We start from the raw sequence: 25,996 nt of genomic DNA, 5'->3' as shown, positions 1-25,996 counted from the left end.
TTATTTTCTGGATCACAGTGCTAAGCTATACATATATTTTCAATTTACTTTATATTCAATTTTAAATTCGATTCTTTGTGTTTTGAAAATAAATCCTGAAAAATCATAACTTCCAACTGTATCTGTAGCTCGTGTCCTGCGGCCGCCGGGCCACAAATCCTATTGAAAATTCCAGGCAGCTTCCGTTGTTTTATTTCCTCCTCGAAGGATTGCATATTCATCTGTTGCAGGAGCACAAACACACTATCACTCGTAGGCCATCTGCAGAACTCGCTCGCCTGCACATCTGTTCGCATTGTGCTCCATGGCATAGGAATAGGAATCCGAATCGGAATAGGAATCAGGATAGGAATAGGAATAGGAATATGAATCCTAAGCCAGAACAGAGTCCTGAGAGCAGAACTTAAGCCTCATGCTGTGGAAACACACATGCACGCACGTCCATTTAAATGGCATTGATGAATGATGATTTTTGTGTATATTATTTTATTTTAAGCAGCTTAGGCTTTGTGGGGATTTATGCGTGCGTTCTTTAATTGCCAAAATTTAAATCATAACTTTGAGCACCATCATTTAGAACGTGCATTGTTCTCATTTTAATGGGCTCTCATTGGTGAGGCTACTCGGGCACCAAATTGCTGCCATGACAGCCAATTAGTGCTCTTTTTTTCTGATAGGCGGGCTATATACACTTGTGCTATGTGCTATATTCCATGTACACAGTACATACACGGTTTTATTATCCAGCGTTGAGTAATTTTTGGTTGGCCAAACTCCCCAGTGCACGGATTTATTTAATTTGTAATTATGGCTAATTATTTTATGCATCAGAGCTTATTCGTATTTACAGTTGATTTATTTTCATTTCTATCTTTTTTTCTTTCAGGAACCCAAAGCCAAAACCGTACGTATACATATTAACGTTATTTATTTTGCACTTAAAGGGGCATTAAGTTATTATTGTTTAATATTTTTAAAACACAACAAGCAATCGGTATTTTTTCTGTAAGAATCGAAGTAGCGATCCAATAGTGGAATGAATTCCTGAAAATGTTAATATTTTCTTAATATCTCTACCCCTTGCCGAAAATTTAAAAAATTTCAACAACAAAAATATATGTTACAGAAAGGAGTTCATATAAAAGCTGTTATTATATACGGACTATAGTGAACTTTTAATTTGAACTATTGAAGCGAGTGAACAATCTCATTTAGATCTGTAATTAAGATTCAAGTTCCTAAAATTCTTCGGCCATAGTTTTTATCGCAAATATTTTATCAATGTTCTGCAGATTTCGTTCCCAGTAGTTTTTTGGGTTGTTTTGTTTTGCAGAATGCCTATTGTTTACCCTGCAGATACAAATGTATCTTTTCATCTATGTACCGATAGCTATTGTGTGGTTGTTTCGGTGCTCTTTTTTACCAGCAGAATTGTTTGTTCTGTTGTCTCCGCATAAATTAAATAATAAAATGCTTGACTCTGTCCGTGTGTGAGTGTTCGGCAGTCTGCGCAATTGAATGCTTTTGTTGCTGTATTTATGGAACAGATTTGCCGCTCATGTGCCTGAGGATGATGGGATGGATGGGTTGATCTGGTGGCTCTGATTCTGATTCTGAATCTGATTCTGGTGGTGGTTCTGCTGCTGCCCGATGACAATCAGTCGGGTCGGGCTGCACACATTTATATAAATCTGCGCGCTGATCGTAAAGCGTTGTTAAATTTTAATAAATAAATGTTCACATCCTTGTTAAGTTCCCAGCGGCGAGAACATTTGCATTGATTGCACTAGCACAGACCAGCGGAAAGAGGCGAAAAATGCAAATTAATGTTATATAATTACGCATGGAAGGGAACACGCTGCGTATACTTGATGGCGATTTGCATAAGGACAAGGCTGAGAAAAAGAGGGACTTTGTGAGCACTTATCCTTGTAATAGTTAAAGGACAAAAGTGCCGCATTGCCTGCCCTTTGCATCTCTATTCCCTCAATAATGAGTGCAAATCAGTTGGTCCCTCTCTTGCTGTCCATTCTTTTAATGAGAGTCACAAAATATCCATTCCGTAATGAGGTCCTTGGTGAAGCATTCAGCTGAGATCCTTGGGGTGGGCAGGTGCAATCCAGCAATTAAGCAATTTGTTGGCTGTTATTGTTTATTAATAAACAAACAACAAAGCTAGACACCGAACTGTGGCGCTAATTGCCACAGCAACCGGTTGGGAAAATGCCAGGACCGCTGCAGAGAAGCAGTCGGTTCAAATGGCTCAAATGGATCAAGGATATCCATGCACATGCCGAGTCCTAGAAGCGTGGTACCCACGGAACCCACGGAACCCTTTTTTTCTATTTTTGAAGTGCATTCCACCCGGTGTCGGCCCCCTCAGAACTTTTTCACTGCCCGCTGGCTCAATTTAAATATCAGCGATGCATGGCCAAAAAGGGGTTAAACTTGCACTAAGAGAAATGGACTTGGGTTTATAAATATATCACTATATATAAGCATAAAAATGTAAGGCAAATCAATCTCATCATTGGTACAAATACCTGCATATAAGCGAGGGTTTGCCTCAGGATGACTTTCATACAAATTTATTTCTAAGTTAGCCCTATTCTCTCTCAGTGCATCATTGCCGTTCATGTGTATCTGTGTGCAAGGTGCAATTGCAGTGCATTTTTCAGCTTGACCGACTCGTCGTCGTCGTCGACGGCGGACCCTTTTCACAGCTTATTCCTAACTGCGCGACAAACTAAGCAAATTCGCACCCCAGCTGAAATGTGAAATGCGGCAGGAAAATGTGGAAAAGTGCGGGACGGCGGCGGCGGGGGAGGAGTAGTAGTCGGAGTCGGAGGAAACGGTTGTCATTTAGTCCAGTTTCCGAGGGGTTAAATGCAGCCATAGGCGGACAGATACACACACGCCTATTTGAACGAGAATACTTAACTGTAATGGCTCAGAGGGTCAGCAGGTTACAAAACTTACTAATTGCTGGCGGCCTTTGGCACAGAATGGTGGAATAATGGTGGAAAAGTCAACTAAATGGGGCACTAAATGCGGCCAGAAGTTTCCAGCAGGGGATGTGCGAAGGATTTAAATATAATTACATAATTACGGGTTCCTGTGTGCAATTAACAATAAAATGAATCGTTTATTAATAGGTTCAAACGTAGCTGGATTTTATCTTTTGCTTACAATTTAATACATTTTAAAGGGTCAAATTATCCCTGAACATAAGCATATGAGACACGCTTTCTGCCACTTTTGAATTTCAATATGTAACATTTCCTGCATTGCCTGCCAATTTTTCGTTTCCTGCCTTCCGCCGAATTCCCTTTTTTTGGCCAAATCCGTTTAAGTCAAGTGAATCAAACAAAATCACAGAGAGTATAAAGCGTAGGGCCAAAGCCCGTTGCCTTACAATTTCAATTTCCAAATGTTTCCCGGAGAAAGTTGTTGCTTGTTTTTGCTGCTTTTTTGTTGTGCTTTGCTTACAAAGTGCCTATCAAGCTGTAACAACAACAACCAAAAAAAAAACGGAATGATTGCATTTTGACAACAAATGGGAAATGGAAAACTCTGGCATATTGTTACAAAAAAAACGAGGAGCAGAGTAAAAGTGAGCAGAACAGGGACGCACTTTCCAAATCGATTTTTGATTATTTTTGCTTATCATTCTGTTTGCTCCTTCCTCCTTTCGGGTTTTCCACCACCCCCTCTCCGCGGGAGAAAAACAACAAGGAACCGCCGTAAATTCAATTTAATTTTCTTTAAATATTATTTGAGACAATTTCGACGGCATTACAACGAGAACGAGAAAAAGTGGCACACCATTTTTTCGTCGCTCTGTGCGGAGTTTATTTTATCATGTTTACTTTCAATAACTTTCAGATATATCCCCCATTTCGCGCATAAACCTGGCAAACACAAAAAAATGGGGAAAACATCACCGCGTTGTGGAAAACAAATTTCAGTTCGTTTGCTATTTATTTTATTTATAGCTGAGAGCCTTTTTTGCATTTGGCGGACTTTTGTTTGTCGGCGCAAATTGAAAATATAATTGAAACAATAAATTGTTATGTTGTCGAGCGCTGAAAGAGTTGCAGGGGATTATATGTATTTGTCCGTTTTCGCTCGACTGCCATTCCTCCTGCAAAGAGGAACGAAAAAATCAATTTAATTTCAGGTTTTTTCGCCCGACTCTGGCAACAACTAAAAGTTGGTCTCACTTCTCTGACCAAAGTCAAGTCATTTGCCAAAGTACGAAAGTCCTGCCGCGCATAAACATCCCCTAACGTGGGGGTGGTTTGCAGTCAAGACACCAGCGAGCGAAGGAAACGCAAAAAGAAAGAATTAAAGAAATGTTTTTTTCAAACAAAACAACAACAAATAAAATAAAGTAAAAACTCCACAGAATCAGCGGCAACAACAATGAGCCGTACGTGCAACATGAATGCGCTGGAAAAATTTCACAGCACGTAGCTGGCAGTTGTAAAGGACACTGAAAAATATAGGGGCATACTCCGAAGGAAACTCATTGAAGATTGAATGTTATGATTAATAATATTTACATAAGGTTTGCTTGATCTTAAGGTTTTAACTTAGCCATGATTATATTTAAGGGCAAACTATCACTAGCTAGATAATCTATCTTGAAGAACGGCGTGCGCTTTCAAGTTCATTTCGAACAACCTCGGATATTTTTTTATATCAGAAGTGATAAGTGATTTAGTGTCCTTTTTGCCTGTGCAGGACTTAAACTTCTGAGCAGGACTTTGCACTTAGCATTTCGCAGTGTGCGCATGTTGGTGTGATATCAAACAATTTAGCGCATTGCATTACAAGCTGTTGGCGCAAAAAAAGTTGCGATGCAAGTTTTCTAATTGCAGTGGCGCCCCCAAAGGATATTAGGAGTGCAGATTAGGAGGGGGTTAACAGCAGGGCTTAACCGGGGGCTAAGTGTGGGTTAGGGGGTGCCGGGGCGGATCTCTGCGGGGAAATGCGGCTGGCACGCACTCACAAAGCGTTCTTGTTGCTGTTGCTGCTGGCACATCATCAGCTATGCAAACAAATACGCATAAATATGCACGCACACACCCACCCACCTACGGCTTTTTGAAAGAAAAAAAATGGAAAAAAATGGAGGATGAGGATAAATAAGAGGAAGCTCGCGCTGAGGGAGAATAACAAACTCGACACGCACACAGCAGCTACAGCGAGCGGTACATGTGCAAATACACAAATACAGGCCCACATACATCACCATTTGCCACTTTCTCCAGCTTTTCGAGCTGCTTTCAAGCTTTCTCCCTACGCACATTGCGTGCACAACAACAACAGCAGCAACAGCAACACCAGCTAGAAGAGGGCTGCAAAAAAATGGAAGAAAGAAACGCACTGCAATGGCTTCTTGACTGAAACCCCGGACTCCTCACCTTTCCGCACCTCTTTTCAAATCTTCAGAGCATAACCCTGCCGGCATTACAGTGAAGAGGTGATAAGGTGAACGGCAGCCACGATGAGGGATATTTATGTAGTCAGACAACAGTATAATTAACTTTCCATATGCGGCTTAATGATTATTTCTAGTTTCCAATCCAATCCTTCGATTAAAACTTGGCCAGAAGCGCTTTCAATTCGAGGACCTTTTCCAAGTAAGCCACTCCAAGATCCTTACATCAAACGCACATCAAAGCGGTGTGAACCCTTCCAAAAGCCGGCTAATTTGGGCCCACATCTTTGCTCTTTTGAGTCGGCGAAGTGTCGAGATGCCGAATTGCACTTAATTGATATTCACTGTGGCCCAGGATGACGCACTTTTGCGCGTGAGGCACTTGCCATTCTTCCCCAGCGTTTCAAGTAGTTGGTATAAATATTTGCATTTCACAGGCCGCCGCAGAGGGAAATAGGGGAAAAACCAGAAGTCTTGCTTCGACTGGCACCCCAAAAGGAAAATCTGCCGGGGAAAAGCAAAGGGGGTGGGGTGGAAGAAAAAGGAAAATATAGAAAAATTACCATAGCCTTCGTTGGCATCTTGCCCCATCTGATAAACAGCCGATGTTTGCCAAGTTCGCCATGTTTGAGATGCTGCGATGCATCTGCATCTGCATCTGCTGTGCTACTTTGTCGCTGTTAATTATAAAAATTTTCCATTTTCCCTCGTTTTAGCTGGCAAGTGGAGGAAATTTTCTAAGCGAGCGCTCAAAAGCATGCTACAATTTTCCCCCGTTTGCGGCAGCTTTTGTCGAGCAGCATATACATGTAGTACATAGCTAGCGTGTACATAAGCACGTACATACATATATATTTTTAGACTTGTTTGAGCAAATTGCAAGCTGGCAGTTTCTGACGTCGGGCGGGGGGAGGTGATTTTCACAACAAAAGTTTAAGAAAAAGAAAACTGTGCAAATAAAACTTTTTGCTTTCGCTGGCTTTCCACTCGCTGCAAAAGTCCTTGCCAAGGGTAAATGCAAAGTTCGCACACACTCTCACACATTGAGAAAGTGGCAGTGGCGAACGAGCGAATGGGGGGAAATGCGTGTTGGCCAAAAGGATGTTGCAGGATAAAAAAAAATAAAAAGAAGGTGGAGAGAAAGCGCTGAGAAAAAGAAAAAGTGAAGAAAATGCCAAATAAAATGGTGGAAGCTGGGCTTTGATTTCATCTCGCTGGGACGGGTAGCAGGACCCGGAGCAACCAGGACGTTTGCAGTTGGCAAAACGCTTCACTGCACTTGACTATTATTGAAGTTGGAGCCGAAGGACCAAGCACCAGAAGCAGGACCCCGGACCCCAAGTTTGTCCTTGCAAATAGAGCTGCTGGGAAACTTTTGCCTTGGGGCCTGCGAAAGCAAAGGCAACATCTTTGGCACTGGCATCCTAGCATCCTGGCATTCTGACATCCTCATCCTCGTCCTCATCCTCACCGTCCTTTGCATATTTTAGCGCGCGATTCGTGCCTTCGCGTTGCATTTTTTATGTGTTGGTAGGTCATTGCACGTACAAAAGCCACTTTTACTGCAGCTGCCACTGATGCTGCTGCGAAACTTTGCTGCTGCTGCCAAATTAAACAACATTTCTGCTGCCAAAGCGCGCTGTTGAATTTTATTTTCAATTCATATGCCCTGAAAGAAGTCCACGGAGTCCATAAATTCTATCACTCGATTGGCAGTCATTAGGGAGCAATTTATGCATTATGCAGCAGGGATGTTAATAGATAATACCGATTTGTTAATAATCAAAAATGATTTTTTTTCTTACTAATTAGATTTAAAAACTGTGGAATTCAGAGTATTTTGATATTCGAGTGTGCAAAATGCTTTACTTCCGTTTAATGCATTTTAATGGTCAGTCTTTTAAGGGTGGTGGCTAAGAGAAACGCGAACCGCGTTCTGCGGCTCCATCAAATGCAATTTGAAGCGCTGTGCCACGCCCCCTCATCAGCCGCCGCCCCCACCTTCTCACTTCGACGCTGTCAACTCGAAATGCATTATTTGCATTTCTTGTTCGGTCCACAGTGGTCGCGAAAAGTTTCTAGCCCGCACTTTGGCCGGTTTTTTACCCGCTTCTATTTGAATATGCAATGGGAATGGCTTTTTAATTTGCGATTCGAGCTGAGCATAAATCATTTTTGGATTTCATGCGACGAATTAAAAATTAATGCCATATCACAGGGACTGCCGAGAAGTGCAATCAGCAGGAGGATAGAGAGATGAGGCCTTCTCCTATATCCTTTTTTCCAGGATAGAGGATGAATTCGCTTTTTGCACACAGCACCGGCACATTTTTATCGATTTTCCTGTGGCAATGCAGGCGCTGAAATTTTTGCAACCCCAAAAACGAGTCTGAATTTTTTCCTTTTTTCACCCCACTCCTTGTCGATGGACCACGCACTTTTGGAAAATACCAGAAACGCTGGAAAACTGAGAAAAAAGGAGCAGAGTGACTAGAGAATAGAGAATAGCATGGTGAAGAACAGAGTGGGTGGAGTGCGGCATGATAGTGCGTGCGTGTGCGTGGAACATCGAAAAGGGAGAGCAGGAAAAAATTCGCAATGAGGGTTGAAAATAAATTGCTTTTAATTTGATTTCAACTCAATTAAATCTACGAAATGGAATTTCAAATTAATTCTTTTCTGCTCGCTCGCCTCACTTTGCTCACTTTCAGTGGGAGTACTAGCCCTTCGGCAGCATCCACAGTCCATTATCCTTGGTTAGTCCTGCCACCAAGTCCAGGTCCCAGGGCTAATGCACTTTCATTAGCACGCATCTGCAGTCCCAACCAAGTCGAATATAACTAATTAAGTTCCGTTCTTTTGTCCTTCGGCTCTCCTGGGGATTTTCGGCCAAATGGCACAGCTGTCCTTGATTATTGGGCATCGAGAGGTGCTCAGCTTAATTGAGAAAGTTTTTAATTTTAATAACAAGCCATGGCAATTAGTTGCTCTGTGTTTATTAAGTTTTACAATTAATTTAAACATGACTTACGTACATGATTTTCGCTGCAATAGGTTAATCTTATAACAGTTCTCTAACCAAGAATCGACAGAAAAGGTCTAAAAATTCAATAGATATGAAATGCTATTCCTTTATACCCGCACAACAATAATCCTGGGAAACCTTCGAGTCCTGGCTTCACCTTGGCACAATTGTTTCCCACCTCAATTGTTTTGCATTGGCAGCATAAGCTGCTCAATTAACGCGGAGATTCCGATGCTGGTTCTCCCCCATCTTGGCGGTCATAATGAACCCAAACCATCCAGAAGCAGACCCTCGAATTGTGTCACAAGGCAACCGAATGCCCTTTGTTGTGCTTTACCCCTTTTATCACTCATTTTGTGGCCTGTGACTTTGGCTGATGCTTTTCCGCTTTTTCCGCTACCCCAACAAACAATGAGCGCTCCCCCGTTCTGAACTTGACCTTGATAAATTTGTGAAGTGAGCTTTTTAGCACATATCAAAACGGTTACATCTCAAGGGGGCGCACACCGAAATCGTGAAGAGGGGGAGGTTGACATTGAAAATTTCGCATCTAAATTACGTGTAACAAATCGTCGGATGACGCATCTCGCCCCCAGAGAAAGCAGATACGTAGGTATGTATCCGGCTGGCTATCCAGATACATAATACATATAGGGGTGGCTGCAATTACAATGCCAAATGAAACGAAACTCACCCTCGTCCAAAAGTACAAATGTACATGGACGTGTATATGGAGGAAGTCAACCCCCGAAAACCCAGAAGAGAAAGAGAAAAGTCTGACAGCCGCAATCAAAATGGGATATAAGCCATAAAAAGCAAATCCAACAGGCCTTGGCCCTGGTGAATCATCATCATCGTCGGCCTCGTCCTCGTCGTCGCCCTCATCCTCATCCTCGTCCAGAATTTCTCCAGACGGAATTTGCGGCAGGACTTCAAGGACGCCGGGCTAATCAGGAAGCTCTCGCCTCCCCCACGAAAGTGATAATCAAAATAAACAGGGCTCAAGGTGGCGAATGTTGTGGGGTTTCCGGGTGCGACAACCTTGAAATGTTTTGCCTACGAAAATCGATGTCGCTTTCCGGAGGCTGACTGCTCCCAAAAAAGGGTTGTCCTTGGCGCGGAAGTAATTAAGGCTATATTTTGACACAGGTCAAGGTTGGGAATTGGGAATTGGGATTAGGGTGTGCCATTCTAACTTTTGGCTTGCTCTCAATATTCAAACTCAAACATTCCACTGAAGATAAGGAATTTGTGTATCCTATTCCAAGCTAACTACTATGAAATGAAGTTTAAGTATTGTAAGTCAAGCTATATTTCATTACCCCTTATTTTCACGCAGTGCCTGCCCAAATTGGAGCCGTTGAGTGGCTCGATGTTGTAGCTTTATAATACATCAGCCCGAACGAAGGGTTGCCGAAACTCTGGAGCACACATAAAGCAAACTTTTTATGGCTCATTAGGAGGGGTAGGAAATGCCGAGGGGTTGCTGCTGTTGTTGTGGTTATTCTCCAGTGGCTTCGCCCCCCAAAAATTGTGTCATAAAAAGCGAACCCTCCCCGCAGACTTTTCCCGATGTGGTTGGGATCCGGATCCTACCACAAACCCAATTGGCCTAGGTCAGTGCTCGCTTTTTGGCCCATTTGTGCGGTGTGCGTGTGGCCCATTGTGCGGTTAACTCAAATTCGAAATGGGGGCTACCTGTTGCTCGGCTCCCGTTGTTACGAGAGCCCCAGGAGCAGCACTCCACCTCCCTTCTGTCCACTGTATAAGTGAACCACCGACGGGCTTTTTGAGCTGCTCATTATGGCATCGCAGCAGCTGCCACCTGCCTTCCGTTTAATAAAAACTAATAGCCCCAATTAAGTCGACATGCGTTTTGTGTTTTCCCATTGTTGGCGCTAATAAAGTCTGCACAAAAAAACACGCTGCACTTAATTGAAAAAAGCCTGGCTCCAGGAACCTTTCAACAGGAAGCAACGAAAAAATTGATTTAAAGAAGGTTTCGTTTTCGAGGCTCATAAACTGTCATCGATTTTTTTGGCGAGGAAATGAAGAAGCTTTCATCGCAGGATTTTATGCATGTGTTTTTCTTTCTCCGTCTGCAGGTCTGTTTCCTTTTTTTACGTTTCTTTGTGTGCTTTCTGGGTTGCCTACTTTTGGCCCTATTTTTGCAGGTCGTTGGCCTTGTTTTTACGGCCTTTTTGGGGCTTCTTAAAGTCGAGATTGTCTGTATTCAGCTTTGGTGGGAAGTTTGGATTTCTTGAATGGCGGCGATTTTATTGACGTGGCTGGGAATGATAATTTTATTAGTAATGAAGCTGATGATATTGTGTGTAGCCAATCTGATTTGTGCTCTTTATAAACAAGTTTTTTGTAATCACTTGGCTTTCAGCGCGTTCTCCAATTTTCTACTCAATTAAATAAAGCTGAAGTATTCTAAATGATTAATTAACCAATTCAAGGCTGCCAGCATAAAATAAATACCCCTACAATTCATTTGTAAGATTTATAGTTTTTGATTGAGTTTTTTTCTAAGCAATATCCTAAACAATCATGGTTAAAATGACAAAACAAAAGTCTTAAGTCTAAGACTCAATCTAAATTGATTGAGTTTTTTTCTAAGCAATATCCTAAACAATCATGGTTAAAATGACAAAACAAAAGTCTTAAGTCTTAAGTCTTAGAACGAACAAAATGTATTTCCACTTTAGGAATCGTTCAAATTCACCTCTGAAACATTTCCTTTCACTTCAAACTCGCAAGACTTATGCGTGCCGTGCACAACTGTACCGATTCCACACTGTACGTAACTTTGTCGTATCGGTTTCACCCGAAAACACCTCAAGAGCTCCCGAAGGCAGCAACTAAATTTAGACGCCACCGAATGCAACCCCAACTCGCAGTAATCCCAGATACCAGATACCAGACTCCAGCAGCAATCCTCAGTCCCAGTGACATCGTCTCCATCTTCCATTCCCAATCTTGTGGCAGTCTTTTCATCATTGGGGGGCTGCAACTCTGGCACGCTCTCAACTGCAACTGTGTGACTCTTACTTTGGCTGTGCATTAAAATAATTGCTTCCGAAATGACAACTGCTGCTAAAATTGAAAAGAGCCCTGTACGCAGACGCATTTCGTTCCCAGTTCCCCGGATCCGATCCTCCGATCCCCGATTCCCAGCTCCCTGATCGGCCCCCAAAAGGTTGACGTTCTTGCAACATGTGTGCGCGCCTGCGCGTGCCAACAATGTAAATGCAGCTTGGCGATTGAGATGGCAGTGGTGTACATATACCGCTTGGGGTTGGCTTGGGGAGAGAAGAGGTCACTGAGAAAAAAGTTGGTATAAAACAAATAGCACACGTGATAAGATGAACCAACGTTGAAAGCTGCATTTGCAATATCTTGTTTTTTCTTTTATTAGTTTTAACGTAGGAAACGTATTCCCGCATTTTCTCACAGTGTCTATGATGGCGTCGCGTATTTACCGTTAAGATGCAGCGGCTGTCAATCAGCCACCGAAAAGACTCAGACAAGAGCATTCCGCAGGCACTCCTGCGAAGCTGTCTGGATCCGATTTGGATCCATATGTCGGCCCCGCCGTTTCCCCTTGGCCCTCGTCGATCTATTTTGGTACGAATGTGGAGCTGGGCACGCCTGCGCACACACTCAAATGTGCATCCATAATTTACATTTTCAATTTTAGTTTTCCGACTTTACCGTTCGCTTCTCCGCTTTCCCAGCACTTTGCCTAATGGTTCTTCTGAGACCCGATCGCGTCTCAGGCTCTTTTTTCCACGGCTCTGATATTTATGACCCCGCGCCGGAAATAGATTCGGAATTTGGTCCAACAGGCGGTTTACTTGCAGGCTGCTTCATGCTTATTGGAATTATCTATGGTTCTGATATCCATATGCTTTATTTTACTCTAAAGTAATTTAATTTGGCAGCCAGTTTCCTCTGTGGCTTAATGTCATTATTCAAATGTGTAGTTTTGAGAATGTGAGAGAAGAAATTATATTGGGGGGAATAAGGATGCGCAATTCAATTTAAGGGAATTTTTTCATAGGCAAGCAATATTATTCGGTTAACTCAATAAGAAAAATGTGCTGGTGATTCGATTGTTACCTATACGGAAAATTTTGCAAATTGCTTATAGTCTCGATATGCTCAACAAATCTTAAAACTGTAAATAAAGTTTACATTAAATTAACGTTAAAAATGCATAAACATATGATATCTGTTCTGATAATCAAAATGATTATTATTCTTATTACAACAAAATTATTGTATGTATTGAAATTGCAATTTTATGGGAAGCCTATTGAAATTCTACATTCATTTTACGTGGAGCGCCATCTAGCGGCCAGCCTAAGCTACATAAGCAGTCCTTAAGTTTGCCGCCAGATGGCAGTTTCAATGAGTGTAAAATGACTCGACCGTTGGAGCGCCCTCTGTAGGGTGAATGTTGTACCAAAATTTGGTTTGTGTCTAAGTAGCTTACTCCGCATGTAAAAAACTATTTTTACGTGTATTAACTAACTACATATGTGTTGACTTTACGAATATTTATGTATGCGGCATCTCCGGAAAAATAAAGTTCCACATATTCAATCATCTCGATAGCTTGGAATATATTTTACACAATTCGAAAATAAATAATAAATAAATTCTAATATCCTTATTTGTTGCAGATCGTATTCGGTGCTGATGGTCAGCCCGTTCGACCCGATTCGAAACGCGGCCGAGGCAAAGGAAAGTCATCTGGTTCCGGAAATGGATCGGTTAACGCCACAGGTATCGCCGCCGGCAATGGAACACCAACCACTGGGGTAAGTGACGTCACTTTGACTTTATTGCCAAACCGAAAGCCCACCTCTTCGCATTTTATTCATGGGAACTAATTAAGTCACGCGACGACACTGGCAGACAGACTGCGGTCGAGGGATTGCCCAGGCCCATTCCTCATACTCCAAGCCAGACCCTCATCCACATCGAGACCCCGAGCCCCAAGCCCCAGATTCCACATACCCAGATACCCAGACCCCTTTTCGGACCACCAGTTTTTTTTTAACGGCGTGCCGCAACAACGTTTTCCACGTCATCACGCCCGTCGCCACTTGCTTTGTTTGTTCAGCCAATACACTGAGAGAAATGAGTGGTCCACTTCATATGCAGGACTTAATTTCGTCAACTCAATAAATGTTGGCTTGTGGACTTAAGTAAGAATAAGTCTTTGTTTTATACAAATGATTTTGTGGAGTAAAATATTCAAAATGACCGAGTTGTTTTGAGTGCAGGGTAGTCATAGCAACCCAGGTCGGTCGGCTTCCCCGAAAGCCAATCCCAGTCCCACTCCCAGCTCCAGATCCAGTCAAAGTGGCGTTCCCAGCCACGGCACCGGCAGCAGAGATTCCCCGACATCCCAGACATCCCGACATCGCAGACATCCCAGACATAATCTCCGCCGCAGGCCACCAACCGCACGTAGCTGGGGGTCACCACCATAAAAACCTGGCAGTAGAACGAAAGGAAAAAATAACAGGCGAGCGAACGGGGCAGACAAAGTTGTGCCGCCGTGTTGACTTGCTCAAAGGCGGGCTTGTGCCACTTGTGCTATTGTGGATGTGGATGTGGCAGCCACAAGCCGCACGTAGCAGCCAGAAACCAGAGGCAAAAGACCCAGGAGCCAACAACCAAGAGCTGAGGGCCCGCAGCCCAGAGGATAGCTACCCAGCTACTTATTGTTGCCACGACGAGGGTCTGAGTCTGGGTCTGGGTCTCGGTCTCTGTTGCTTTTTTCCCGTCTCCGTCTCCGACTCCGCATCCGTTGCGCCGGGAAACTCTCCATGGGACGACTCACTGACTTTGCCTTTGCCTTTCTTGGGGTAAGACCGGGGAAAGCACCAGTGGCTGCCACTGCCACTGCCTCTGCCAGTGACTTTGACCTTTGACGGGACAGGGGATTTCCCTTTCAGCAGCTCACGCAACAGTCCTCGGTGTCAGTCCTCTATGTCGTTGCGATTTCAAGGTCGGGAGCGTCGTAAAAACATGACACAAGCTAATACAGTGAATGAATGTTACATAATACAGTGAGTGCCAGTCACAACGGTCTTGTGGATTGGTTGCGGGGCCATTTAAATACCACTGTAGACAGTCATGCTAATCATATTTTCAAGAAAATGAGGTGATTGTTTCAGATTTTTAAGCTTGTGACTCTATAATGAGTTTCATTCATGATTAAATCCACATCCAACCACCGAGTTACCCCTGTGGAAGCAGCCTCCTCTTTGTGGCTCATCACTTACGTCACTTTATGCGGCGTGGAGTGGAGGGGAGTGGCATCCCCTGCCATCCGTCTAAGCCAACGATTTGTTTGGCAAGTGGCTTGTGGCAACATCTGCGTCTGGAGGCGAGTCTCCTCCAATGGAGCGTTGATTATGTCGTCACAGCGACTGCGACTGCTACTTGGAGACTCCCCGCGGTGGCACACATAAAAAGGCAAGCAGACATCCCCATCCAGCTGGATGTGTATCACGTGTGGCTCCGCTGGCCATAAAATCAGCTAGATGGCAACAGGTTGTCCTGGTCCTTTGCCTGCTGATTTCCCAAGTTGCAGTGTCGGGGGGGAAACCACTAGAAATTTCCTCAAGTTTTGCGTCAGCCCTCTGTCTTTGCCTCTTGATTTTCCCCCGCCGATTGCAACACTTGCGAAGTTTTCCTTTGGCAAATTTTCCACAGGGGGAAAGTGAAGTGAAGTTTTTGGTGGCCCAGTGACACGGACACAGAAACAGAAACACGGCTACTACTTCATTTTTCCCTTGCTGTTGCTGTTGCCACCGAATTCAGGTCGCGTTGCATTTGCCAGGAAATCCTCCTGCCACGCCCACCTTTATTTCCATTCCACTCGCGACCTTTCACCGTGCGATAGGACAAATGGAAAAAAGAGTAATAGAGGAGCCGGCAAAGGCAAATCCATTGACGGCACACGGCGCTTTGGGATTTGGCCAAGGACGAGCCCGGAAAGCTGCAACATTTCCATGGTCAGGGCCAGTGCACTCCTGGCTGAAAACCCCACTCCACAAAACTCCAATGGCGGCACGCTTTGACGCCTGCAACGCGGACCTGGGCATCGCAGATTACACTCGAAAAAAGTGGGGATAGCCTTTTGAATAATAATTCAAAATTAAAAACTAATAATCAAAGATATCTTAATATCTTTTAATCAACTAGAGCACATAAAAAACGTATTAAACATTTTAAATAAATCTGTATTAGGGTAATGATCCAATTCAAGCCACAAACACTTAATTATAATATATATCTCTCAATATTATTACAATTGTTACGCATCTACTTTGTTTAGACTTGAAACTTTATAATAAAATAGTTGGAATTTCGATCGATTCCCTTTTTCCGTGCACCTTTTGGCCTTCATGTTCATGTTTGCGTGCAGTTACGAACATTTTTGGCCCGGCAGTCAGCCAGTTGGCCATTGTTCAGTCCAGCCGGGTCGCGGATTGGGTCGCATTGGGTTGAAATGGAGCCGTGCCGCGTCGAGTCGGGTTTTGGCTTTGATGGCCTCGAATAGTCCGGCTCCACAGCTCCACAGGCGATTCAGGGTCGCCATGTCGGCTTTGTCCTTTTGGCCAACGGCAACATCAGCGACAGCGACTTGTTGCACTTCCCACACTCTCCCGATTTTTAACCAGGTCTTTATCCTCTCCCATCTGGCTGCCAATCTGCATATACATGGGCTTATATGCGGAATGCGGCTGGTGTTTGTCATCCCGGCCAATGGGGACAACACTGTGTTGCAGGAAGTGGGTTTCCCATGAAAAGAATGCCATCTGTAGACATTTATCATCATTTATATAAGTTCTTGAAATCTATTTTAGGGATATTTTATGTTACGAGGAAGGAGTATCTTAGAAAATTATTAGCTATGGAAATCATTTTAGTAGTCATATCATACAATCCAACTTTGTAGCTTGGTGTTCTGCACATCCGTGATGCATTTTTTCCAAACCTACACCCCTGCACGACCAACCACCACCCACCATTCTTGTTTTTTATGGCGTTGGCGCTGTTCAAGCTGGGAATGGGGCCATCCCAGCCAGCTACCGAATGCCGCCGACCAGCGACCACAGTCCAGCGCCCCTGGCAATTAGTCAACACATGCCCGGCGATGCAATCGGGCTGTCACAATGTTTGGACATGGACATGGCACGCAAAGGGGGGACAGGAACAGGGGCATGTTGCTTTGGGCTGAGGAGGTGCCTCTCCAATTGGCAGCCGACTCGTGCACTTAACGTCTAATTAGGCGGCGTCCGCTGAAAAGCCGCTCAACGGGTTCCTCGCTCCTCTGCTGGCCAATGTCAAAGCGAAGGCTTTTTAAGACTTTGGCCACACCTTGGCCATCACTCAACCAAAAAGCAAGGCGGGCAAAAACCAAAACAAACAGAAGTTGCAGTCTGTGGGCCAGACATAATCGTAAATGCCAACATGTCGGCGCCAAGTCGGCTGGCATGGCTCTGGCTACCTCAGTGGCACAGTACCACCAGCCGTGACAGCAGCAACATCTACGGCAGCAGCAACAGCAGCAAGAGCAGCAGCAGCAACATGAAACACCAGGGGGACTCCTACGTGCGATGGCGATACAAGAGCTTACAAACAGCTCGTAAAAAACAGAGAAGCAGACCCACGGCCCGTGGCATCAGCAGCGGCAGCAGCAGCACCACCACCAAGAGTTGCAACAGCCAGCAGCAGGCGGCAGGCAGACAATTTGTCGTCCAACTGTCCGCATTGGAGGCACCGGCAACAGCAGCAACACCAGGAACAGCAACAGCTACCCAGCAGCAACACTTGCTGCACAGGGAGAAAATGTGGATAAGAACTAATGGATGTAAGATAGTTCAAATATGAAGCACAGACTAGTGGTTTTTGTATGACATGACATTAGAGTAGCTAAAATGATCCTTTAATCGCTTTCTAAAACTCATATTATTCATTGTTGTACGAAATATTTCCTAGCCTTTCTCCCAGTGCATTGGCTGGTGTCCCAAACTGTAAGAGGAGACGGCGACAGAGCGACTTTTGGCACACGCAGCACGTGAGCCGGGGCAACCTGTCTGCGGTGGCTCTGTCCTGCTGTCGCTCCTGTCCTTCTGGCATGGCACTTCCCCTGCTCCTGCCCGCTCTCACCGCCCCTGTCCCGTCTCGTTTTTCCGTTTATGAAAGACCAAAGAGACGGACGGACGGACGGACGGGCGGGCGGGCGTGCGGTAGATCCCGTGTGGGTCTTAAGTCGAACAATGAAAGCGCTGAAAGCGGCCACGCAACTGTTGCTGCCACTGCCACTGTGGCTGTTGCTGTTCCGAACGGGACACGCCTGCGGCACCTTCATTGAAATCCAAGCCAAGAGGGCTGGGGAAAAGGCCAAAATGAAATAAATAAAAAAGAGGCAAAGGAGCACAGGGAAAGCAGAGCGATCCAATGTCAAGGTTGCGGCGTTCGTTGTGGGTCAAGGTCGGTGAAAGACCGTGAAAGTACTCTCAAAAAGCGGGCAGCACGCCTTCGTCTAATAATAAAAAGGGCTTTGGGCTTAATTTAACCCTTTTCCGGGTTGATGTCCTTGCCGTCCGCACGAAGTCCTCGTCCTGTGGCTCGTCCTTCCGCCACGCGCCGGGGCACTTGACCCTTTTTGGCCGGCGACACAACACTGTTGCTCGAACATCCTTGAGAGTCAGTCAACCCAAAATAAAAAAAATATAAAAAGGTCCTTGCCACCGCATCCTTGCTGGTGTCGTCAACCTTTTGTGAGCGGCTGACTCGTAACTTTCTGCTTTCTGCGGAGTCCTTTTTTCTGCGTTCTTTTAGCTGCTTTATCAACTGTTGCTTGGGGCATCATTTGCATGTCCTTTTTCTGCCAGGCTATCCTTTTTTCTCCGCCAGACATGTCTGCCGGGCGTCTGCCCCTAAAGGTTTCCTTTTTGGCCAACAAGTTGATTGACCTTCTTCAAAGGATTTTCGCTTGTGCCTTTGCCAACGCCATCCCATTTCCTTCTCTTCATCCGCTTTTCGAATTCCTTTTAATTATTTAAGGACATTCCTGTGTGCTTGAGACATTTGGCAAATGAACACTTCAACTCGATTTCCAGGCTCAATTTTGCCTTAAATTTTTTCGTTTGAATTGTCTTTTTGCTTAATTAATTTTCTTGGCTGCTACAATGAAATTTACAACTTTTAACGCACACTCTAACACAAAAAGGACGAGCACTTCCGTTTCCTGCTTACAGCCACACACACTCACAGAAGCACACACACACTGCAGCACAGACTTACACAGAGGCTAAATTGCTGCAATAAATTTGAAATTCAATTTAAAATGAACATAAATTGCTTCAACTTTCGAAGCTTGTCATTTTTAAAAAACATTTTTCAACTAACACACAGGCAGCAAGCAGCAACACCCAGCCAACGCACACAAACATAAATCGCATTAAGCGCTTTAAGGCACAAAATACTGCCATAAAAATCGTTTGCTCGTTAATTTCTTGTGTATTTGTGTGCGTGCTTTATTTTTTGTTGTTTACTGCCTTGTCTTACGCTCCCCAGCCGCCCACTGCCGCCCCCACTTCCCCATTTTGCCACATTCCCCGCCACTGCCCCGTTCTTCCGCCGTACATAATGGCAGCCAGCTACAGCTTCAGCTTCCTCTATATACACTTGATAAATGTGCATGGCAGCGACACATACACACATAGCAGCGCACACATTCAAGGATATATACACTCAAATATATATAGATTTCTATATGTACTTGTGTATACCTATTGCTATATTGGACAAAAAGTAAGCGAAGAAAATGAAGGCAAAACACTGGCAAGAAAATTGAACTCAATTGATACCCAGCAGCTTTTTTTAAGTCAGCATATATCATTATAGAATCTCCATATAACACAATAATATATATAATTAGAATAATATAACTTCCTTAAGGAAGTTGTGTTGAAATGATTGAAGAAGTTTCTTAAACTTACTAAGCATGGAAGTTCAAATACTTTGTTAAGTAATGGCTTTTCATTTTACAACTTCTAATCCTTAGACATCAATATAAAATAACTAGCGTGCAGAATATTTCGACATACCCCTATCAAACTTAAGGGGTATTCCGCAAGTTGTAGATGGAAATGGAGGTGGCGATGGCGATGACGATGGCAGTAGTAAAGCTTTTCAATTGCCACCCCCACACAAATGCGCGTCTATAATGCCTTATATAAACCAACTCTCTCCGCCCACCTACAACCACCTCCAGCCCCTCATGTGTGTGTGTGTGTGTGTATCTGTGTGTCAGTCTGAGTGCTCAGCTCGGTGGTGTTGAGGATGGGTGGTTTTGCGAGGGGGTGGGGCCGCTCGCTTTAATTTTGGCATGCATTAAGTGCGCTCCTGGGGGTTGTTTCCCGTTATTATTCCATAGATATTTTTTGTGTGTGTAATTTATTTATTCGCAGTCGCCTTGAAGTTGCAGGGCAGAGCTTTAAATTTTTCATTGCCTACTTACGCGGGCATTTTGGCTAATTGCCCGGCCACACATTTGATGTTGGCCAATTGCAACCTTCTTAGCTCTTCATCCCCTCTTCTTTGCCGCAGTCTTGCTGTCTATATCAAAACGGGAATGTATCCTTCTACTCACATGTGAAATCTGCCAGACAGACTCACCAACACACCAACACACCCACACAAGGACTGGCTTTGTCTGCGATTAGTTGCAACCCTTAAAATGCCTGCATTGCTCATACGACCCGTTGAACGCTTTTTGCCGGCCATTCTGCTTTGTTTTGCCCGTCTGCGTCTTCTGGCGGAGTCAACTTTTTGCCACGTACATGCTGCAACTAATTTTCTTTGTTTTTCAATATTCCTGCGATTCTCTTGGTTGTCTGGCGTCCACTCGCTGTCTCTCTCTCTCTCTGTATGTATAAGTATTTATCTTATCCACCTAAACTGGACGAAACTGCCAAAACGGTCATAGACATAATCGAAAATGCACAGGGGGCGGGGTAGAGGGGTGCTGGACCTGTCTGGTCCTGGAGCTGTCTCGTCTGTCTAATGCACATTTGATGGCATTCGCTAATTGCTTGATTAGCAATGCGGTTCCCACGCCCGCCACCTCCCCCGCAGACTTCAAACGATTCGGCGATTATCCCGCCCAGAGTTCAACATAAATTATAATTAATACGGCCGACACGCAAGAAACGGAGATGAGGATGCAAGATACACACCCCGGGATCACGACCAAAGGGCGTGGCAGCGAAAAAATGAAATGTAAAACGGCAAAAGCAATATGCGAAAGGGTTAGGCCGAGCCCAGCCAAGAAATAAATTAAACATCAAGGGCAATATCTGTGCGATCTGCAAATATGGAGATAAGCCCGGCCAACAGCAAAATCAATTAAAACCATGCAGCCTTTCAATTTAAACACATTTACAGGAGGCCATAAAAGATACAATAAAAAGATATAGCATAAGCCAAAATCTTTAAGCCAAGAAGTGCATACCAAGTAGAGCAGTTAAAGCAAAACTACTCGAAACAAGTTAGACAAGAATTAACAAACAATTATAAAAATAGCAGAAAACGCAGAAACTTGAAGATGTGCAAAAAGTACTCTCAATATTTGCGCTGCATTAAGTTTCATTTTAGTTCAGCTGCATCGTTTCTCGCACTTTATGTAGCCGTTTTTCCCGCACAAAAGCTGCAAAAAGAAAACCAAACATGCAGGCCAACAAAAAAGGGGCAGAGGGAGAAGGGTGAGGGGTTGGGGAAAAAGCTGAGAAGTGAACACATAAATTACAGGCGAGCAGCGACGAGAAAAGCAAAAAGCTGAAGTTGAAGAAGATGAAAAAAGCCAACAACATGGAAAACTGAAAATGATAAATTGCGAACTGCACATAATTATGCAATTAAAGTTCGACGTTGTACCACCACGTTGTACATTGTACATTGGCCGCTTTGCTGTACTTGTTATTATTATTATTATTATTGCCTGGGCTGGGCCAACTTGTAAGCCAAAATCAACAGCGATGGCAAACAGTCGGCAAAAAAGGAACACGAAATAATTCGCATAAATAAAGGAGCTGCAAGTAAATGCAACAGCAAAACTTACTGGACATGCCGATCGTTTGGCCCTCATTGTTGCCACTGATGGTTTTGTTTTTGCGGTTGCGCCAAATGTAAATAGCAGTAAAAAGTGGGGGAAACATTCGCATCCCACATTCATGGCACTTAAAGGTTTTTAAAGCCTACATAACTGTCGAGGAACTTCCAAGGTATTGCCTTCCCAGGTGTTGTTTATTCAGCTCCTGTTATTCTTAAGAATTTAATTACAGTCAACGAAAATAGTCAACTTTACTTGCGATGCGGGCCAGCAGTAAGGTCCTGCAGCGAAATCGCATTAATCGGTAAAAAACCCCACAGAAATTCATTTAATTCAGATGCGTATTTTTACTTTTAACCGCCATTTGCTTGCCCAGCACGCACACACGCGGGAAAATGGGGGAAAGCGCACATTACCAGTGTGCTTGTGTGCGCGGGTGGAGATGGAAAGAAAACTACGAATATTTTTCGTATGCACGCCCAATTTAAAATTAATTGCCAGACACAAAAGAACACTGGCAAAATGACGATGACAAGGCGGGAAAAGTGGGCAAAAGGGGCGGCAAGGGGCGGCAAAGTGCGAGCAAGTTTTCCGAGGGCGTTGCTATGTGTGTGTGTGTGTGTGAATGTCCTGGCTGTGCACTGAAGTATGCATGCAGAAAATTAAAATTAATAATTTATATATTTAAAGCACACCAGCACAACACAGTGCAACACCATGGGAGAATGCCGACAAGACGTCGATGCAGGAAGGCAAATAAAAGTACAAATAAAAACAAAAATAATGCCACAACAAATAAAATGGCAAGAGTAAATTCATTAAATGAAAATCCCATTTTACTGCACGCTGTCTGAAGCTTCACTAAAAATAAACAGAAATAAAATAAAATACAAGGGCCACGGCGGCGGCACGAAAACAGAAAACAAACAAATTAAAAAATTATTTTTCATAATTGAGCAGCGGCAAAAGCAAAGCCAGCTGCCCCGTTCAGTCCAAACAGGGGGCGTGGCATGTGGCAGGGGCGGGAGCGGCTGAATAAGAGGCAGCGGGCCCAAGGAAACGTTCAGCAAATTGCAGTAAATTACGGGGCGATGGCCAGAAAGGGGCGTGGCAGGGGTGGGGCACAGAACTGGTCGCCAGATTGACAAGTTCCTTAAGACAACGGACTTGGGGTGTTACCATAGGACAACCATTACTAAATCGAAGGGTTCGAGAACGCTTTTAATATTCGCCTGATAAAGAAATTAACCGAACCTGAAGTTTTTATAAATCGTTTCTAGCCATAACTGGTTTCAAACATAATAATAATCTTAATCATTTCCGCCGTTTTGTTGATATTTTTTCTGTTTGCAATGTTAATATCTTTCATTGTAACTTCAATCGAGTTTCTCCAGTTTTTAATATTGCACAACTTTTTTAAAGAATTTCATGAAATTTAAAATAAGGAATACATTTTTGAACAAATTCCTGACATACTTGCACAAATACTTCGAAAAATTTCACCTGAACCACCTTTCTATAAATGTTTTCCTGCTCCTTTCATTTTTCATAAATTTTGAAAATTTGCCAGCGAATTCGTCCCATTTAAAATGCTTTAATACATGACTGAATTCGAATTCTCGGTAAAGATTCTAATCACTTTCCTAATGGAGGGTGAAACCCCCCAACCGCAGTTATTCCTTCCTGCCTCCACGAATAAACAAATGTTTTTTGTTTTTGGTTGCCCTGCCATGAAGAAGCCAACAACTCCCATTTTGCCATTAACGTTTGGAAAAGGGCTCTTGGAACAACCCTTTTAGCTAACCGCCACCCCGAAATGGCGCACTCATTTCATTTGCTTAAAATTCCAATTCACTTGAAAAACGAAAATTTGAATATTTTGCATATTTTATGTCTGTGTGCAGCATTTTTTTCGATGCTTATTTTGTTTTTTTTTTATGTGTCGTTGTGTTTTGCATTAAGGAAAATTGTCGGATAAAACCGGCCACTTTTGTGCCAGAAATTCCAGCAGCTAATAATAAAAAATATAAAAAGAAAATAATGTTGTATGGCCGCCATAAAAATTGTTGCTTATGTCGATGGAGGGGGATTTCTTCAGGCTTATAAATAATTCATACGAATCGCGCGTACAAGAAATTAAAAGAGAAAAAGCGCAGAAAAGACAACTGAAAACTTTGAGGAAGTTTATTGATTTTCCTACGTGTCCGTATATATCTGTATATATATGTATATATTCATAGCTATATACATACGTACATTGCCAGCCCCCTTTAAAGGCCTCGCCCCAATAAAAATGTAAAATAAAGGCAATTTTTATTGCAATTTGCATGAATAAACTATAAAATAAGCATATAAATATAAATAATGTGTGTTGCCACAGTTACAACAAAAACGAGAATAACGAATAACAATAATAAGCCACAGCAACAAAAACAATTCAGGAAACTTGGCAACAAAATAAACAAAAAGGAAAATAATCGAAGCAGAGCTTCGCAGAGACAAGAAAAACAATAAGAAGTGGGGAAAAACAAAAGTAAATAAACGAAAATTGTTTCTACTTCCCTCGGCCCCCCCGAAAACCCCATCACAACCACCCTTTGCCATCTTGAAATCAAGAAAAATAACAAGAAGAAAAACGAAGAGCAGGAAAAAAGGAAATTTCTGCTGGAAAACGAACCGAAGAGAAAATAAAATAAATTGCATCATAAAAACGGGCCGAAAGTAGGAGCCATAAGACGGACAAAGATGGCAGCAGAAATAAATAGCCAAGTTAGAAGAAAAATAAGCAGAAGAAGCGGCAGCAGCAGCAGTTAAATTAGAATTTTATGCAAATTAGATATATTTATAGACGAGATAAGACGGAAAAACATCAAGAATGAAGCAGCGGAGAATGCGAAATGCAATCGAAGCTGAGGAAATTGAGCAGCTAATTACGTATCCAACTATTTGTAAAAAATAGCCAAGTGAGGATCCTAACCTTAGTATCATATTATATTCGATAGTATCGTATATTTTTGGGCTTCGAAGAACCCACAAAGCACATAAAGTTTCTCCTCCAATCAACATTTTCGAGATACCCCATTTATTCGCCATACCCGGCAACTTCAATTTCCTGTTCCGAAACTATTCCCAAAAGCTAATTCCCGAAAACTTTGCTCGACCAAAGAAAAATATCCATAAAAGCGGCAAAGAAAATAAAGAAAAGGTCAGAACTGCAGGGTAATAAAAGAGGGGAATATGAAACATGTGATATAAGTTAAGTGATATATGTGCTCCAGAGTGCACAGACCCTATACTCAGCCCCTATTCACCCCACCCCGCTAAAAAAAACCCACAACCCTTTGGATCTCCGGCTGTAGGTGCATTAAAACTTTGATAATTACATAACTTTTATGTATATGAAATCTCGCAAAATGTTTGGCTGCACATTTTTGCCGCAGGCTGCAGTCCAAGGGGGCGTGATGTCATACGGCGGCAGGGGCGTGGCAAAAGGGGCTGTGGGGGTTCCGTAATAAATAAACGTAAATTTTGCATGTGGCGAGTTAATGCAAACACAGACTCACACACAAGATACACACAGATACAGAGATGCAACCTTTTGGATGGGTTTTCCGTTTTTCGGGGCGCGCGGGGCACGGCAATGTTGGTCCAGGAAAATGTAAAATTAATGCATAAAGTTTACAACAATAACAGCAGCTACAGCATAGACAGCAGCTACAACAACAATGTCCACAACGACAGCCACAAAACTAACAAAAGTGGGGCCAAATGGAGCCAGAAAGAGAGGGGCACGATGGCCAGGAGAAAGATATTACGAGTAAATAATGTTTGCCGGAGCAGCGTTGATAAAAACTGGCATACTTTATGTTTATTTAGGTTTTTCCTACTCTGCTTACACTTTTCCCAGCAATTTTCCCGTGCAATTATCAGTGAGGCAGTGGGAGCGAGCGAGAGGGCCGATTAAAACCGGATGCCGGAAGTTGTCAAATAATCATGCCAAATGAATACTCGCATTTCTGTCAATTGAAATGATGACTTTTAAAATGAGGCAAATACATCGGATTACAGCTACTTTAAAGAGATGTTTACTTGGATTTTTAAATCTAAGCCACTAAATCCATATTAAGCAAGCATCTGTGATTCCGAACTGCATAGTACTTCTATGATTTTGTTATGAAGTTATAAATCAATCTTACACATTCTGCTCAAGCTAAAGGAATAAAAAACATTGTCTAGAATTTCTAGTCAGTTAGCCAAAAAAAGCCATTATAGCGTTAGCTCCAAACACACAAAAGATTCGCTTAGACTTTTCTTTAGACGGCCATAACCATCCGCAGTATTTCAGGTTGCTTTGTTGCCCGAAGCACAGACAATT

At 43.2% G+C, this 25,996-nt stretch overlaps 1 protein-coding gene across 6 annotated transcripts in view; it reads left to right on the top strand.

Moving 5' to 3' along the window:
* Positions 1-25,996, top strand: part of LOC6736532 (DNA N6-methyl adenine demethylase) — a 92,820-nt gene that overhangs the window by 13,958 nt on the left and 52,866 nt on the right. For 3 of the 6 annotated variants that reach the window (XM_039293179.2, XM_039293176.2, XM_039293175.2), the window contains exons 4-5: positions 887-904; positions 13,163-13,300. In XM_039293179.2, the coding sequence (XP_039149113.1) occupies positions 887-904; positions 13,163-13,300 (156 nt within the window). The remainder of the gene's footprint in view (positions 1-886; positions 905-13,162; positions 13,301-25,996) is intronic. The other 3 variants (XM_044922826.1, XM_044922825.1, XM_039293177.2) reach the window with 1 other exon arrangement.

This window comes from Drosophila simulans, chromosome 3L (assembly GCF_016746395.2).
Source record: "Drosophila simulans strain w501 chromosome 3L, Prin_Dsim_3.1, whole genome shotgun sequence".
Classification (NCBI taxonomy): domain Eukaryota; kingdom Metazoa; phylum Arthropoda; class Insecta; order Diptera; family Drosophilidae; genus Drosophila; species Drosophila simulans.
This window is presented reverse-complemented; position numbering and strand designations above follow the sequence as displayed.